The sequence below is a fragment of the Hyalella azteca genome, unplaced genomic scaffold (assembly GCF_000764305.2).
Source record: "Hyalella azteca isolate HAZT.00-mixed unplaced genomic scaffold, Hazt_2.0.2 contig16162, whole genome shotgun sequence".
NCBI lineage: Eukaryota > Metazoa > Arthropoda > Malacostraca > Amphipoda > Hyalellidae > Hyalella > Hyalella azteca.
Window position 1 is genome coordinate 44,698 of NW_025945989.1, and position 19,218 is coordinate 63,915.

At 37.9% G+C, this 19,218-nt stretch overlaps 1 protein-coding gene across 1 annotated transcript; it reads right to left on the reverse strand.

The window, feature by feature from the left end:
* Nucleotides 1-239: 239 nt before the first annotated feature.
* On the reverse strand, nt 240-9,047 carry LOC108664843. Its single transcript, XM_018151536.2, has 4 exons — nt 8,604-9,047; nt 7,520-7,696; nt 6,528-6,681; nt 240-1,950 (listed from the first exon to the last, which is right to left on the reverse strand). The coding sequence occupies exons 1-4, from the start codon at nt 8,751-8,753 to the stop codon at nt 1,733-1,735; spliced, it is 699 nt and encodes a 232-aa protein (XP_018007025.1). The 5' UTR covers nt 8,754-9,047; the 3' UTR covers nt 240-1,732.
* Between the last annotated feature and the right edge of the window lie 10,171 nt (nt 9,048-19,218).

The window sequence follows — 19,218 nt, forward strand, 5'->3', positions numbered from 1 at the left end:
AAGACTGTCCAATCTTTAATCCTCTCCAAAACGAACATGCTGCAATCATTCCGGAATCCTCCCGCTTTCAAGCTTGCTATATTTCCCGTGCCGCTACTGCAGTCCGGCCACTATATAGGAGCCGTACACGACGGTTCCTATACTCTAATTTTGGCTAGGTCGCTCCCCAACAAGCTTTTCAGCCTGCTCACAAGTAGAACATTTACCACAGGTAACCTTATACAGTTTGAAACACGGGCCGAGTTCACACGTTCATTGAAAGAATTAAGGGTACATTTTGATCTAATGGTCATGAGAGGCCTAAACATGAAAACCTAAACAAATATTTCGCTCGGTATTTTCTAGACTATTTCTTTGTGATTGCCAAAAGAATTTGAGGAATGAAGAAACGCATTTAGAACAATATTGGAATTAGTTGCGCATGATGAATTTCTGTATAACTGGAAAGAATAGAAGTCCGCAATAACTCCGGAACTTCTATTGCACGCCGGAGCGATTAGCGAAGTGCATTCACTGCGAGGTAAATCAACTGATAAACTGAAAAAATTGCAGGAAAATCGTTAACGCCAGTCTTTGTGCTGATATACTGTATGGAGTCGCGCATAGAAATGATTGAATATAGAGCCCGTGACACTCTCTCAAATCTCACTGCATGGACGAGATTAACAGTGCAGAATAATTTAGAAGTTCATGATATGAATGAACATAGATTGGCGGTTGGCCGATTCTAGTCTGGCAAAAAATCCTATCTTCAATGGAGTCAAGTTATTACACAATATGTTACAAATAACGTGCAAGTCAACACAACCAAAAATCATGCCTATTTGTCTCCATATAGATGAAATGCTAGGAATAGTTCTCATCTAAATTGAAAATACTAAGAAAATAAGAATAGTACAATTGCAAGTAGGTGCGTATGACAAGTTAAAGCCGGCTTCACTAAGCCGAACATTCAACGGAGTCCAACATCTATCGTAAAATCACCGCAGTAATAGTTAAACAAACCAACGCAGGAGTGCAAACAGGGAGTTTCGAACAATTCAGAAGGAAAGGTACAGTTCTGAACAAATCAAAAGGAAACGTTTAATTTTGAAGAATTCAAAAGGAAAAGTACAGTTTTAAACGAATCAAAATGAAACGTACAGGTTTGAACAAATCAAAAGGAAACTTGCAGGTTTTGACAAATCAAAAAGAAACTTATACAGTTTCGGACAAATCAAAGGGAAACAAAATCGCAAATCAAAATAAGGAAAATAAATCAGGATTAATCGTTATTTGAAAAATGGTAGAGCAGGAAATTCGCATAGTGGTAAGGTTCAGACATTACAGTCCCGATCTAGCTAATGATGAAAAATCCTGGCTCTTATGAAGGAACCGGTGATAGGAGTAAGTCCATAAGCCGATACATTTTTCAGGCAGTCCCATTAGTAGCACAATTATATGGATGACACTAAAACGTGAGTGACACAGTATGTGAGATACAGTCTCACAGTAGGTGAGTGAAATATTAGTCAAGGTGGGACTGAAGAAATTTCGTTGAGTGACCAAAATAACTAATTCACCCACAATATTTGAGTAATAATAGTCTACGAGTGGGGACTTCTACTTGCCTCTTGTAAGGAACAGTCGTCCGTAATTAAACCAGCAAATCTTTGGTACACCTGTGTTACTTGATGATCGCCGGTTTGTTCAAAAACTGACCAAGAAATGCTACAAACCAATTGTATGAGGCTCACTCGTAAACTTGGCAGACTACAGGAATACCAGTTCCAGCTCTGCAGTAGAATTTATACAGCCCCGGTGCACCCCCCTGAGTGAAGCAAGGGACTGCGTCTCCTGGGTTGCCTATGCCAACCTCACACTGGTTGAGCACACTGCCGTCCGACCAGCGGTAACTTGGATCAAGCCACAGCCATGCCAGACATGCGTAGGTGCAGCGAGATTTTATCTCTGAAAGAAAAACAATCAGTAAAAAATGTATCCCAGAAACACTAGATTTGATCGCATTGCTCCTAGCGCTCTCGGTTGTGGTTAAATTTAATCAGTGCATTGTAAGGTCAACTCTATCAGTCACTAATTGCATAAACAGTTACAAAACGTCAGTGATTGTCAGTAATAACTAGCGACTCCTTTTAAGGTAACCCGCCTCTGATCCATCTATAATATATGCGGTATTCATTATTTACGCGTATTTCGTTATCTTTCCTCCCTCCATCCTCAAGGCCCCTCCTTCTGAGGGAGCCCTACTCAATACCCGACTGATGAATTTTAGTTTTAGGAATTTTGTAGCAGATGTTCTGGCAACATCTACGAAAGTAGTGGAAGGACCTGTCAGGCTGTCTTACGGTTTGGTCATTCGTTGATCATCACTGAAGCCAGCCGCTTGTACTCTTGCGCTCGGTAAGCGTCTAGGTTATCTAGTTTGTTATAGAATAATGTGAGGAATATTTTTAGAATTATATTGTACTTATCTGGTTACTAGTGTTTAATTAATATAAATAAATGTGTGTTTATTTGTAGAACTTCCTCTGTTTTGCTGTTCTACTTTAATAAACTTGGACCAAGCCTAATGACCCAAAAACCCAATTATAAGTTACCATCAACGCATCAATAAACCCATCCGTTTGCACCTGAACCAATAGGAACATTACACCGACCAACAGGATAAAAGCCTCAACCATTTTACGTCATCCGCCTAACTCTTCATCAGTACCTAACTATCAATTAACTAGTACCCCGTGCCATTATTTCTAGTGAACGTCATAAATCTCTTTGCTAACTCTACAAAAACGTTGATCACCAATTTCTGTAACTAATATTAACTTAGTTAAATTCAAAATGTACCTAATTAATTTGTCAATATTCATTATTATGTAGGTATATCAATATCGATAAGCAAATTCTACGGTATCAATTCTCCAGCACAAATAACACTTCAGTAATTTCTCAGCGATAAAAACGAGAGAAGGAAGAAAATACTTTATTTCGAATCGCGCCATCAAAAATTACGAGTTAGAGAATGCCAGCGAACCATTAGCCAGTCAGCGTTGTTCCAAAGCGTCTTTTTGTTTCTTCGTCGTGTTAACATATGTAACAAATGTAACTAAAAATCATTGTCTTCACACCTTTTTTGTCTAAAAAACACAACCTACATTTTCTTATCATTAACATTTGAGAGGGACAACAATCATACCTTGCAATACCTTTCTCAACCCTCGAAATTAGCAACCCTTTTTACGTCATAAATTCAAGTGGGTAAGGTTAGAGAGCACTTCATGAATGAAATCTATGATTACATGCATATTGCATACCACTGGAGGGCCAAACTCAAACCAGTATCACATGGAGCTCCTCACCGTCACATACAGATCCACCACGCGCTCATTCTTGAACCACGTAGATTGTTCTGTATGGTATGTGTAACCGCTGAAATCCTTTGTCCAGACTAGGGTTGGTTACAAACCATCCTCTCTATGGTATTTACCTTTTCTGCCTAAGGGTTTAATTCACACATGGGCACGGAACATGAAACAGAAATGGTACGTAAAAATTTGATTCTATTGGCCTGATCAAATGTTTGCCAACAGCACAGTTATAGGCCGCAGCCGCAGTCATGGGCCTCAAGCCACAGCTTGAAATTGATTTGCATGTAGGCCTGCTAAAGCTAATTACGCAAAGTAATAACTACTAATACAATCTAAATCAGGCAAGGTGGCTTAATAATATGACAATAAATCTGCGCAGACTCTCCACACCGTACCGCAGTGGACAGCGTCGAGATCAAAAGCGTGTTGATGGAGCAAGACTGAATATCAATCAGATGAACAAGTGCTACACGAAGTACGTAAAAGCTGCGGCTAGTCGGCTACCTTACGGTCTTGCCTCTCACAAAACATTCGTTAGCCTGTAAACCACCCGGAATTCCCATCAACTGCCACTTAATTTTAATGACCGTCACTGTGTACATCGTGAACTGGCAGAGACATGGGAGCCTCGTCGACGTAGTGGCTGGCATTATCCCTCGCCTGCTCATTTGAACCTCGCGTGTCCACAGTTCCTTAATAAAGTTCTTCAGACCATAATCAATTCGTCCCGCTTGTCTCTGCAGTTCTGAAGAAAGACCGTTGCAAGCTTGCATTTTTGCACCGTTTTAGCAGCCTGGTCTACTCTTCCTAACTGGCTGCATCGTTTCAGTTGGCCTTTAGTGGAATGCATTCCGCAGTGAAATACAGTCTTGGATACAGTGATCGCCGAGGAAAACAGTGCCCTGGGGTCAGGATACTGCAGCAGGACCACTGCAGTCAAAATTCTAAGCCACGACCGACGATGTTCTTGGCCGAATTAAGAAGAACGGAGCCGTGAAACTATAACTGGCCATCTATCCTTAGAACTGCACTGCGCAATGGCTAATATTGAGAATCACTATAATATCTCTGCAAGGACGGAACGCTGAGCTGTTAATTGTAGCGCTGGCACATGGATCTCGCTTAGCAGTGAGCAGCTATGCAGGCCCTACTATAAAAAGGAGGTTTTGAGAGGGGGAGGAGGGTTAGGAGTTGAAGGCAGAGGAGGTCATGTGACACGATACGCTTTTTCGGATCACTTTCTGATGGCAGGTATGATTTTTATACCACGTAATTATTTAATTTAATATCTCTAAAATCGTTTGAAGCCTATCGCAAACATAGGCAGGGTGGCCCAGTGGTTAGAGTTCAGAGTAACAAGATTGAAGCAGAGAGGTGCGCATTCGATCCCAGCTCTGTGCGCTAGTTTCTGGTCAGAATCGGCAAGCAGGCCGGGCGATTAAGCAAAGAAAATTTGAAGCAGTGAGTTGTGAGTTCAAGGCCGCAACACGCTTTGGATGTTCTGCAATATTAATAATCGGCGGCAGGCCTACGGCCTAATAAACGCTGGAACCGCTGTATAACAGAAACGTCGCTCACAAAGACGTGTACAAATTAATCAGTTTCCCATGAAAAATTTTCTAACCTAAATTTACAAAAGAAAGTAAATTTTCTGTCAAACTATTAAACGATATAAATCTACTGCTATCTCCGAAAAGTTGAATGGCTCAGAAACTGCTGCAAAAATTAGTAATATTTATATTCAAAACTATTAAATCGTAAGATTCATCTCACAACTGATGATCATAACGTTGTCATACTGATGCGTTAATCTTTCCTCTATGAAAAATCTACCTCATTGTCAATGAGGCTATTATAGTGATTGAAAATAATTAGGAATAAATTGCGATTTAAATTGATCTCTATTATTTAGTTACATCCAACTGACGGTATCATATGAAGTCAAACGAGTCGATTAAGTTAAATACAATTTGTTAATTTGTGGAACCTTAAGGCATGAGTAACTTTCCACGACAGGTGGATAAGTATAACGCACGAAATTCTTTTGGAACCACTGACGCATTCAAACAAAAGCGACTTTTAATGGCGTTCGAACTGTAATAGTACTTAGAAATTAAACGCCTCTAATGCTGACTAGTCAGACCTCGATTCTATCTCACTCCTAGGACGAAGTTAGATCAACGGAAATGGACATCTAGATACACCGATTAAAGAAAAACATTCTAACCAAAATAGATCTCAACCAGCAAATAATTCTCAACCCTTTGAAACCTCGAGCGACCCACTCATTCGTTTTCGCAACACCGTACGACGTCATCATCAGTTCTCGTCTGGCAACATCATCATTCTCACCGAACTTTAGAATAATAAACAAATTATACATAATAAAATATAATAGATGAATACAAATGACTGAGAAAATGGAACATTTGAAAACAAGATGGAATGAAAAAAAAATTATTTGAGCAAAGAAAATTTATGTTGCTGACTCACAAATAGTATCTGTAACGTTGATACTATAAGTAGAGTATATAAATGCGAGCCCATACACTGCCTTATAACCCTCCATAACCCGGGTGTTTAAAACCCTTCATACCCACCGCAGCCTTCCTAGCTAATATTTAACTGCCAAATTGTGCACTCAATGCCTTATCTGCTCATACTATGTTTGCAGTTATCACTTCTCTTTCCTGGCCACTCTGGGACACCGCTTGCTATTAGCGCACATTCTCTAAAGACGCCATCACCTCCTACTACCTGTCGACCCGAACGAATTTTCACAGATCTTCGGCGAAACAACCTGAATTCTTGACTTAGCAGTGGGCGCATGGTGGCATCCCACGGGCCACAGGCCAACCTCGTACGAGGTGATTTCATTTACACATCGAGTCGTTTAATTTCTCATGTTCCCTCTGTTTCTGTTACCCTGTTAGTTGCGTACAACTATTGGCTTCAACCTGCGATCGTTCAAGTTAGAAATGAAATCTAAAGCGTTTCACTACGCTAATTCCATTGCACGTAAACACTTAAGCGTTGCATTTATCCTAGTATGAGTTTATTCTAAACTGCACATTGTTCTAATGAAAATATGTCAATTTTCCTGTAATAAATTTCTGGGGTTCTAATTTAATAATATATTTGCAAAATTTAAGTACGACTCACCGGCCCCCACTTGATCAAAGACCAACTGTTGTTCAGCAGCGGACGCGATCACGGCAAACTGGTAGCCGTCTGCCGCGCAGAGGTTCTCAGCGCTCATCGACGAAACGTCTCCATTAGTAGTGATCGCCGTGCTCAGCTTGTATCTCTTTTTGCCCTGGAGAAAAAAATAGGTTAAACCTACTTTGAGGCTTAGGAGGCAACTGTTTTAGTTATCTTGTTATTGTATAAGGTCTGTACATGATAGGTTTAGTGTTGATCACGGGTTCATTTTTCTATATCAAACTCAAGTTTTGTGTCATCAATGCGTGATAAGGTTTCAAGGAAATTTCATTTTTAAATCCCCTAGATCAAGTTTTCCTTATTATATTACATCTTATAACAACAAAAATACAGAAATAGGAAGAAGATTTAACTTGGTAGAGAATACGTAATGCAGTAAAATGAATATGAGCGTATCATTGTTTTTTTAGCAGGAAATAGAAAATGAGAGATGAAAGGTTCATTCAGAAATAAACCGGAAATAAATCAAATTGAAGAAGTAAGCACGTTTATTGAATATACTGTGGAATTAATGTTAGTATTACTACTTAAATTAAAGAGGATGTTACCCGAAATTGCGAAGCTGAACGCATTTACCTAACGCATTAGCTGATTCACTTGCCTGAAGCATTGGTACAAGTAGAAGCTAACGTGAAAGTACAGTATTCACTTGAGGTTGAGGGTTTCTCGCAGATAAAGTGGATAAAGCTTTGAATGAGTTGTTGGCTCTAATATGTCTATCTCATGCTGTGGTTATTTACCTGAGGCTTGGGTGGAGGCAGAGGTGGCTGAAAGTAGCTGGAGTACAGGCGACAAAGGAGCCCTGAGGATGCCATGGTTCCCGCAGTATTATTTACCTGAGGCTTGGGTGGAGGCAGAGGCGGCTGAAAGTAGCTGGAGTACAGGCGGCAAAGGAGCCCTGAGGCTGCCATGGTTCCCGCAGTATTATTTACCTGAGGCTTGGGTGGAGGCAGAGGTGGCTGAGAGTTGCTGGAGTACAGGCGGCAAAGGAGCCCTGAGGCTGCCATGGTTCCCGCAGTGTAGGCTGAGGATGCCAAAAGGCAGTCCTCAGTCTCTCCCTCGCAAAAAGCAAACGCAGGAGCACGTACCGATGACGCGTGCAGAGCACACTGGAAATACCGCAGCAAAAAGCAACATTTATACAATGAGTGCAGCAAAATGTAGAAAATACAATATCAATATCGAATATACATAATAGAGCAGTTTATGTATATATTATGCGGACCTGTTAAATTTATACTTGTAATTTATTTCTTCGTGTGAGTGAAATGGCTCAAATTGTCATCTTCTCAAATTTTTTACTCAGCGTTCCCTCAAGAATCGCAAGTGTTTTGTTTCAAAGATATCCACGTAGTAGTGACACTATGGTTTCCCATGCATTCACACGACATTGATTTACCCGTAGAGCACTAATTCATTTTAAGTTCTAATAAACATTTCGCGCACTTTAAATAATGTTATAAAAATGCGAACACAGGGTTATGACACTCACCGCATTGACTTAAGCGCATAGACCGTGTGTGTATACATTTGTATTTTATTTTGTTGTATTTTCTCGAAATTTTTGTCATTCAAATCAGTTCCTACTTTAAATAATATTTTTCAATTAGTTTTAACGCATAACTATATAAGGAATGAAACTGAGTATTTTCAGTAAAAAATAATTTTTGACTATCGTTCGTTATCAATACGTATCAGAACTTTTTTTCTGATGAATTTTGTCCCTAATGCATAAATATCATATTATATTTTATGTAAAAATAAGACGTCTGCTTGAATGCACGATAACTTGTGAATTTTCTGACATGAATATTGCCGAGAAACCCGCCGGAAATGTCGTCGGCAATATATACGTACAACCCGCGTGGCAGAGAGAGAATAATTCACAGGTGAATGTTCCGAAGAACGATTTCATCAATTGTCAACAATTAAAAAGAAGCAAAATTAAATTAAATTGAGGATAAATTGTAAAAGTAATTCTTCATTTTATTGATACCTATTTCAATTTTGACCCACCATGACAACGCTGCCGACTCGTGTCTTGTTCCTGACGAAGGCGGGGCAGAGAGTAGCACCACTGAAGTGCACCGTGTACACCAAATTGCTGCCTTGGACGTCGCTCAGCACCAGCAGACATAACAGAGGCCAAGACAGCGACTGCCACATCCTAAGCGGTGGCGTCTGGGGTGGCCATAAGTGAAACTAGTGTCTAGTTATGCACCGTACTCTCATTAGCCATGTTTGCTGGGTTAGAGCTTAAGTTTACTAGATGTACCAATGGCTGTTGATCAAGCTGCTCAGAAATACTCGCATATATGAACGGTGATTTGCAAAACTTTTATTTACTAATAAAACTTTAGCTATAAGTTATTTAAAAGTTAGCAGAACCGCAAGAATAAATATAATTTGCCGGCTCGCTTAGCAAAGAAACGGTGTTTGCAAGGTTGCTCCCTATTTTGAGGTACGTATATGATCAAGTTATCAAGTTCACACACATTTTGAGCAGATACAAATCAGCAAGTATTACGAAGGTAACATTATAAAGCGGAAATAAGTGTTTTATTACCTAATTATTTTCTTTAATTTTATATTTTCATTCAAGTTTAGAGTTTACCGATGGGACTGGTGCTGCCTTGCTGTAGCATATGGAGGAAGTGAGATTTGAATGAATAGATGTGATCGTACGATACAATGGTTATTCGGATTTTGCGAGCTTGGCGATGCAGGTCTTTATTTATAGCGAGCATGTTGCATGGGCGTGAAATGTTTTTGGGATATGAGATCGTACCTGTGTTTGTAATAAATTTTAATGCTTTCATTTGAACTCTTAGAAGTTTGGAAAGGTGGTTTTTGATGAAGTGTGTAGAGTTATTTGGGGTATATAAGGGATGATCTAACAACAGCGAAGTACAAGGTACGCTTGAAGCTGAAAGGAAGGTAGTAAAATCTGTATATTTTGTGTAAATTTGTAGGGCTATTGCTTTTCGTGTTGATATTTGGGTGCTTAAGCCGTGTGGTGTGAAATTTCAAGGCGATCATTGAATAGAATGAAGATGATCGAGCAGCCTGACCAGCTGTAAATTTTGGTCATTAAGCCTTCGGGCAAGTGACTCCTGGAAAAAGGCTCTTAGTTAGCGGCTGAATTCACCAAGTGGACGATATACGTTATTGCACTTCTAATTAAGGTGTGCCTCCAAAACTCGCAAAAGGGACGCAGAATGAGATTCTGAACTGCGGTAGGCGAACGGCGAAAGTTTGAGGTGGAGTGGAAAGCTGGAACGGAGTTAGTGGTACGCCAGGATCTGGGGTAAATCAGTAAACTGGAGTTTTGTAAGGCTTTGAATCAAATTTCGAAGCCATTGAATGGAAGTTTCGAAAAGTAGGGACTGACCGCATCTTAGGTCAATGGTAACCATACAGTAATATAGCGTGCAACCCGTTTATTGGCATCGTCAATTGGCCGTAGCGTGACTTGGCGACTTTGGTTTAGTTGATAATGGTGAGTTGAGTTATTAAATTGAACATACGCATTTGAACATTTAATCAAATAGTGATGATAGAAGGACCCATCAGGTTCTATCACACAGATAGAAAGGACCCAACGAAGCACAGGCTTCATTACAAGATTTTGGGAACTTATTTTATGAATATTTCAGTTTCATGCGCCTTGATATCTTTATTATGTTTTGGTCCCCACTAGTTAAAAATTTATCAATCGTTTATTTATAATTTTAGGAAAGCCGTAAGACGATGTTCAAGTCTCGATGTTTAGATCGAGAGAAAAGACGAAACGAAATAAAATAACGAAAAATAAAACTTTCCAATTACCAGACTTGAATTTCAACGCAAAAAATATATCAGTTTCTTCATTTGGAAGCAATTTATTAAGACAGAACCTTCATTGACGAAAAAATTTCCTAAATGTAAAAATGAACGATTCTATGATACTTTTTATTCGACACAAGACAAGAAGCTTAATTTGTCCCAAATAGAGAGAAAAATTGGCACAACTTTCTTTTGGAATAAAAATTGCGACTTTTCAACTCATTTAGAAATCTGAGACCGTACCGAGACGGGACGAGACGTCCTCGAACAAAATATAAGTTTAAAATTTTCCCTTATAAACATCTGTTTGAAGTTTTCTTAATGTTAGATATTTTACTATCGAAAATGATAACGCTAATACATAAGTTTCATGCCTGACGAATTCTGACGAATCTTTTGTTTTTCGTCTCGAAAAAGAAAAGTAGCTGATATATTCTTAGACATTTATTGAATTCGATTATGTATGAAATTTCAAATTTATATTCGTTTTTAAATAATAACAAGAATAATTTACTGGCTGAAAATAATTTCGCCGTCGAGATATTTCATTTATCTTTCTTTAAATTTTGAATGACTTGATTATGATCTCAACTCCATGGTTTGCTGACGGTAACTCTCATTACCTATAGTCTATAAACGAATAGCATATTGACAATGGTCAAAATATCCACAATAAACAAAGAGTTAAACTTTCAAGAAAAACAAACAAGAGACAAGTTTCTAACTTCTACTTTTATCAATTCGTTTTACTATATATTAGGAATACTCGTTTCTATGACGTTCAGGAATGATTTCTGAAACTGGGGTTCTGGCATACAAAATAATAGTGTCAGAGCCTGAAATTGTGCATTTTTGATGATAATGTTGAAATGTTGTTAAAACGATATGCTTAGTTGTGCTTAAAAATTGAATTGATTAAAACGTTTAATGTTGTGCGTTTCCAGTATAGCTATTACTAAGAAAAACTTGTTTGACACTATTTTAGCGGTCTCACATTTGTGCTCGATTGTTTGTTTTTGGTAGGGTAACATGGGGCAAACGGACCACTGCGGGTCACGGGCTCATAGCGGATTTCCCGCTATATAAGTATGGCAGATATTGGTCCGTGTTCTCTACCGCCGGTCGACAGTTTCACTCGCTGAAGTGTGTGGCTTTGCGATTTGCTAAGAGTTTGCGTTGGTAAGTTGCTTGCAAATAACTGTTTTAGCCCAGATAAAAGTTTTTCATTACCAAATAAAACGGTTTTCGATTCCTCTATATGAAACTTTTGAAAGTACTGTGAACAGTTGAATGTATTATTTATAGGGATAATTTTGAGTTCAAGTATTTAGACTATTAGCTTTTAAAATAATATGTTGACACGATATAAATTGATATATGATACCTATGCTACGGGCCCATGCGTATCACGGGGCAGAGCTCCCATAGTGGGCTCAATAATCCTCTGTGAAGTCTTTTGTTATTAACACCATTAGATTTGTCTCAATGCCTCTACAAAACTATGACTAGGTTTTTGAATTACAAATTACTCTTCATATTTTATGATTTTTTTTTATTTGTCGCCTGCGGGCAGCATGTTCTAGTTTCTAATTATGCGTATTTATGACCCCATATCTTTTTTCCCCTACAGCATGAAGCGCAACTATAAAATGAAGACCAATATAGCCAACAATTCTGAAATTGAACTTTAGAATGTCTTGGAGAAAATTAGGAATGACAAATTAAAAAAGAGTTAAAATTGCCAAGTAAACGTTGCGTCGGCACAAATCGGCAAGATGAAGCAACCTGGAGTTTTTTATTTAGTAATATACGATAACTACATCCTTGAAGATGCTGAAGTAGCAATTGCTACGCGCTTTGAAGAAATGCAATAAACGATGTTTGGACTGACATGTAAAGATGTGCGGAGAATTTCAATCAGTGTTGCTGAGCGACAAAATAAAAATCGCCTATTTAACAAACAAAAAAAAAATGGCTGGCAAGGATAGGCTGAAACATTTTATGGAGTGGCACAATATGAGAGTTCGCATTCCTCAACCAAAAAGTTTGGCGCGAGTTGTTGACTCCTAATTGCCTTGCCATAAGTTGATTTCAGCCAACACCAATGAGCCAAAAGTTGATTAATTAAGTACGAATCACGAGTAAGTATGAACCCCCCGCACATAATATCTGGCTTAAGGACGAAACTGCAACGAATTTTTTCTGGACAACTAAATATATTTTTTATAATCAAGGAAACATTTTTACAAGTCAAGGATATATATTTTTATGTCAAGAAATATTTTTTTCGCGTCAGTGATAGATTTATTTACGCCAAGAAAATTTTTTTTTTAAAGTTAATATGATTCTTTAAGTTGTTAATAAATGAATGAATGTAATATTTTTACTATATTTTTTTTTATTTGAACTGTAAAGTGTTGTTTTATCATATTTAAAACAGAAAATATGCAATTGGGGCAATGGGACCAGCTAGGGTTGGGCGCCTTGCCTCAAGCCCATGAGCCCATTGCCCCATGCAGGGGTGGAGAAATGGGCCCATGCATTTTTGACACTTTTTACAAAATAGTGTTTCAGTAAAAACTTTATAACTCTTTAGGCTTCTAATTCCCTGACATATAGTACTCATTAGTTGTAACTTTGAACAAAGCAAATAACCACGTCGTATCAATTAAAACTTCATCAAAAATTTAGTTTAAAACAAGAGGTGGGCCCTCTGACCCATGTTACCCTATTAATTTATTCGGAAAAACGCGACTGGAAAAACTGAACCTGAAGTTCATGGGAGGGAGCCCAATGTCTCGACTCACATCATCTCATTGTTTACAGCATTTTATACCGCCGCGTGTAAAGCTGGAAGAACCTCTTAGCATAAATCATCCATGTTAGCATATCACATCAGGCTTAATATTTCATATTCAACATTTCATTTAAATTCAGAAGTATCAACTCAACAATCATGTTATCTTTCGGAAATTGAACTTCAAAATAAAATTACGCCGTAGATCAATTTTTTTAATTATAGACGGATTTCTGGATACGCAGGGAAATTGTTATATTAGAAATTTTTTAAATGAAATTCGTTCCTCTGATTTCAGCATGAGAAATTAAAGTCGTATAACATAGAAAGTTGTTTTTCACTTCACCCTAATGTGAAATGGGTCCGATATTGCTTAACAATTAATAACGTTCAAATAAAGTCACTTAAATGCTGCTACTATATAATTGCTTACTAATCTGACTTTTGAATGAGTTTGAATCTATATCTTATAAAAATAACATAAAAATCACCTAGAACTTTAAGAAAAATAAAAAATTACGAAATATTATAATTATTGTTTCAGTAATAATAGAGCAATAGCAACAGAGCTTTGCTTTAAAACATGATTGAAGCCTAGAGACATTTAACAATATCGCAAAAAAACGATTGTCCCCAACTCCAAATTTAATGCAAGTAATATGTTTGTTACCAAGCGCATGGAGGCGAAACTATATAACCTCACTATGGAAGGACACTCGACACACTGATTGCTGTATTATTTGGGCTTCTTCTGACTAGTGCTTCTGCCCAGCCCTCTGTTTCGGTATATAGTTGATGGAATTCAAAACTGATATTGGAATTTGCAGGAGAATCGCGTGCATGTCTGTCATTATAGCGCCCGCGCAGTCCGTCGTCTATTTGGAATAATGAACAAGGCAGTACATGCTATCGACTGTCTGTCATGCTTTGTTTCTTTTGCTGCTACACCGTTAGAAAAATCACGGTTAAACGGTATTACCGGCGTTTCAGTAGCCAGCCGGCACGTGAAAATAAACACCGTGTTGCCGTGTTTATTCCAATTTTACACTAGAAACCCGTGTAACATCTGAAAAAACGGCAAACGGTTATTATTCACAGGGCGGCTGGTTATGGAACGCCGGTAAGACCGCTTTTCACTGTTTTTCAAACAAAGTATTGTTCCTTGAAAAATGAAACAGAATGTTCTTGAATTTAGCATCAATTGAGTTCACAAATGAGTTCTTTGTGACAGAAATCAGTTGTGAAAATAGAGCAGACATCTTCGTGATTATATATTCATTGCCAATCCTTGCTCTACGCGACGCACTGCCGTGATTGGCAGCGAAATACAATTCTTCTGAAGTGAAGCGCTCTAAAATTCATTGGGTCAGCCTGAACAGATATCAAACAGACCTGGTATTCATGATCAACCCGTCTTTTCGCTGAACTAAGTTTTCAAGTACCGCAATGCGACGGAAATGCTCAAACACTGCGACGATGTGCGACCTTCGATTAAATTCTGTCAACTTCTGGACTTTTGCTTCGAAATAAAAGTTGCTTACATAAAAAAATTATGCAGATGCCTTCCTAGCAAATTCCTTTAGAGGAAATATAGGTACTGATTTTTCTTAAACGGATCGAGCCATTATTCCGACATTGACGCTACTTCAGTTAAGAAAAAACATTTGCTGGTGTCTAAAATTACGAAATCAAGACATTGATCTTACAAAATCGCGCCCGTAGCCCTCATGGCAATATCTTCTTATGAACTATGCTTCAATAAAATCCGTTACTGCTTTTGTAACATTAATCCGTTACTGATTTTGGCTAATTAAAAAATGAACATTTTTTAATTAGCCTACATCAGCACAATTCGGCAACGCAAGTTAATTCGAATGAAGTCGGAGACTAGCACACGAAATTTAATTCGTATGAGAATATGAATTAAGTTTTTCGTTTAATAATTCGTAATAGCACACGAATAAATACCTGGAAAAGCATTCTGTGCTCCTATCAAGATAAGTGTTGTGATATTGGAAATTCTTTCACGGAAATAATGGAGATAAATGATATTTGGCCTTGTTTAGTGTTGAAGTAAAAATTAAATGTTAACAGAAGGATATAAATTCTAGCAGATTATACCGAAAATGTTGCAATTATTAATATTATTTTTAATACCAACAGATATATTTATTCATAGTCATGCAACGAATACGTCAACCTATTGAAGCATGACACGTCTATATTGATTTGCGATGACATCTGCTAGTCAGATGAGAAGGGAAAATATGATGCGAATCATGCTCCCAAACATCAAACAGACTTGATTTGTTTGATTTTAAATTATTTGATTAAATTTTTGTGATATAGTTTGGTGAACTCAGCATTGCATTGGTACCCTATATAGAAGCAAGTTGACCCTGCTATTGCGGTAAACCCCGATGTTTTAATGGATATATATTTCGTATAAGCAACTGGCAAATTTAAATCCACTGTTGTATGAATTAGCTAATTTTTTGGGGGGCTTTCGTTTAATTAGAGCGAATACCGAATATATTAACCAAATACTGTGGGGTTTAGGGATAACCCGGCAATGCTTGTGAAAAGTCAAAACTTTATATATCGCCCAAAATTGTAAGGTAATGAGGGAAAATTGGTACGAGTGACAACCCTAAGCAAGCATATGCGAACGCCGAGCATTAAAAACAAAGCTAATATTAGTAGGGAATATCTCTGGTATTTCTGGAGATATTTCGACTGCATCTGCTTTGTGGGTGCAAGTGGTTTTGGTTGCAAAGTAAAACACTAAAGAAATGATCCTTGCAACAGATGGATAGAAATCGAGAAATTTCCTCGAAATTCTCATCCATAAATTATATTGTCTCGGGAGAAAACTGTGTCGCAAACTTTCTCTTTAAAACATAGCATACATCACCTCAACATAAATATTCGTTCACAATATGCCGCGCAATATTTTTATTACAACACTTCTCTTTAACTTCACTTCTTGTTGTTTGTCTGTCTGTCTGTCTGTCTGTCTGCTACATACAAATCTTATAATCGATATTTAACACACTTCTACCTGTCCAATCGATCTGAAATTTGGCACACTTGTATAAAGTTGGAGACAATGCATGAATCAGTTGACACAATAAATAATTTTGAAAATTTACAAAATTTTGATATGTTATAAAATTTTTGAAAAATAATTTTTTCATATATGAAAATAAAATTAGAAATTCATTGTACACGTGTAACATCCAAGACAGTGGATTCTTCAGAAGTGTTGTCTTTAAAAAGTAATTTTTAAACGCATATTATTTCATGTATACTTGATGAAAGTGCAGAGGATATATTACTGCTGTTGGAACATACTTGTCATTTGTGTTTTTATTAATAAATTGTAATAGAAAATTGTTTTAAAGCACCGGCCTGGTGTTCCAAAGTATTGGTTGCACTATTGGAAAATAGAAATCTATTGTTCGCGGTCATGCCACTAGAATGGTAACCCGACGTAGCATGTTTAGCCAGCGTTGCTGGGTAACGAAACTTGCCTCACTTGATGATCGATGCCCCACTAGAAACTTGCCCCACTTGATGATCGATGCCCACCAGAAACTTGCCCCACTTGATGATCGATGCCCCGCTAGAAACTTGCCCCACTTGATGATCGATGCCCACCAGAAACTTGCCCCACTTGATGATCGATGCCCCACTAGAAACTTGCTCCACTTGATGATCGATGCCCCACCAGAAACTTGCTCCACTTGATGATCGATGCCCCACTAGAAACTTGCCCCACTTGATGATCGATGCCACCAGAAACTTGCCCCATGCACTTGATGACTGATGCCCCACCAGAAGGGTATGATACTGTTCCGGGAGAGGGGGCAACACATATGGGCTACCCCAACGGGATAGTTAGATAGAATGAACAGACTATAAATGCAAGCATGAACTATATATTTAACGATCAATATGTATAAATAAACAGGCAATTTCATGAGAAGTACACCAATAATCATATGTAGCCATCAGACCGGAAATGTCAAGTTGAACTAAGGTAAAATTGAACATTTAAGTTGGCTGGGCCTATCCACAGTCACCGGTGTTGTAGCAGAGAGGAAGTCACAGTTCAGCGAAATTAGCTTCAGTCAAATCTATTCAAGGTGTTGGATTCTAGCAGAGGAGCGCAGCGCTTGCCGAGATTACAACTTGACTTCTGTCCAACGTTGCCAACAAGTTGCAGCTTCCTTCTACGCTGTTCGACGAGTGTGAGAAATGTTCAAACCATCGACCATGTCCTGGCGACGTACAGTGCCGGAAGCGTTACCGTCTTGAGACTGGCACTTAAGCTCCGATTGCCTGCAGCCGCACCCGTCCATGGCCGACGGTTGAAGTAACCAAAATCAATAACTTGGTTTTGAATGAATGGTTGACCATATACTGCGTCCTGCCACGCCCGTCCAGGCAGGCGGCTCCATCGAGAGTGAGCCAACCCCGGCTCAGGTCCAATTTCAGCTCCGAGTAATGCGTCGGAAAGAAAGAAAGAAGAAGAGCGTGAACGACAGAAAGTCGGACCGCTACAATACCTTTGCTCCCATCCTTACTTGCCATTATGCCATCATTTGCGACATCTCCATATGAAAGTTGCAGGTATAATATTTTGGTATCTCTGATTACTGGCGTAACACTCCAAATTAGAAAAATTTGAGCATCATGTGCTATCGGTATTTGCATCAATATTTCGCTGCAGAAATGAATGCAACAAAATAAGCCACGAATGTTTTCCTGAGTCATTTGGCTCGAGATGATGTTTGTTTAAATCAACGGACTATTTTCCATTCCTTGAATTTCACAGCTTTAAAATAGAATGTGTAAAACATTTTCATGAACAATCGTCTTCGTTGAGGCTTTAGTTAATTTTCGATTTCAATAATCTGTAAGTAATTGTTTTTTTTATTACATTGGTATTTTGGTCCTCAATGTTAGCTCCTATATTGATCAGGCTGTAAATTTTAACTGGATCATCCATCGCAAGAATCTACTTTCATGAAGTATATTTCAATTGCTAGGACATTTTCTCTTTAAATTCGGAAAATTTTATGATAATAAATACAACTAATTATCTAGTAAAATTGGTCCAGAATAAGATTCTTTAATGGCGTGAAGCATTTCACTCACCATAAATTGAAAAAATATTGGTCCTTAATATTTCAAACGATCCAAAACTCGCCCAGTTTTCAATACATTTCTTAAATAAATAATTTCCATGAAGAAGCGCTTACAAAGACCGATTCAGATGTGATGCCATGAACTGAACACATCGTTAGTCTTGCTGGATCTTTGGTCGAGACGAATTCTGCTTGGCTCGTATAAATAAATGGGCGGAATTATTCTTTATGTTGCTTCAAAAACTTAATAAAGTGCAACAACATTTGGAGTGAGCGTTTTTTCGATGCTTAATTAGAGTGCGTATTTGTCCATTCTATTAACAGGTACAACAGAATGATCGTTGCCAAAAAATTACCAGTATGAGTCCTTTTATTTTAGGTATGGATTATTTAACATCAGGCCACATGCTTTTTTGCCGGTTGACTCCTTTTTGGATATTGTATTTACATCCACCATTAGCATTTATATCAACCATCACACCATTATTATCTTTTTCTGATCAAAAAAAAGATAAATTTTATAAATAAAAAGAATATGATGCTTTACTACGATTACTACACAGTAAAAAAGTGTTCACACGTAACATTTTAGTGATTTACAACATATTTGAAATAATTTTTTCATTTTCATTTTATCCTTAATAATTTGACAAAATTGGATATTATTCTCTATGTGATGCCATTGCATCAAAGGTCTCGAAAAATACAATGTTGATATTTTCATTTGAAGACCTCCTTCGGACTTCAATAATAAAGTGATCCTTTATATTCACCTTCGACTCCCATAATGGGGTAGATATCTACTTCTTTGCTTAACCCAAAACATCACAAATTAAAAATAATTTGCTGGGTACCT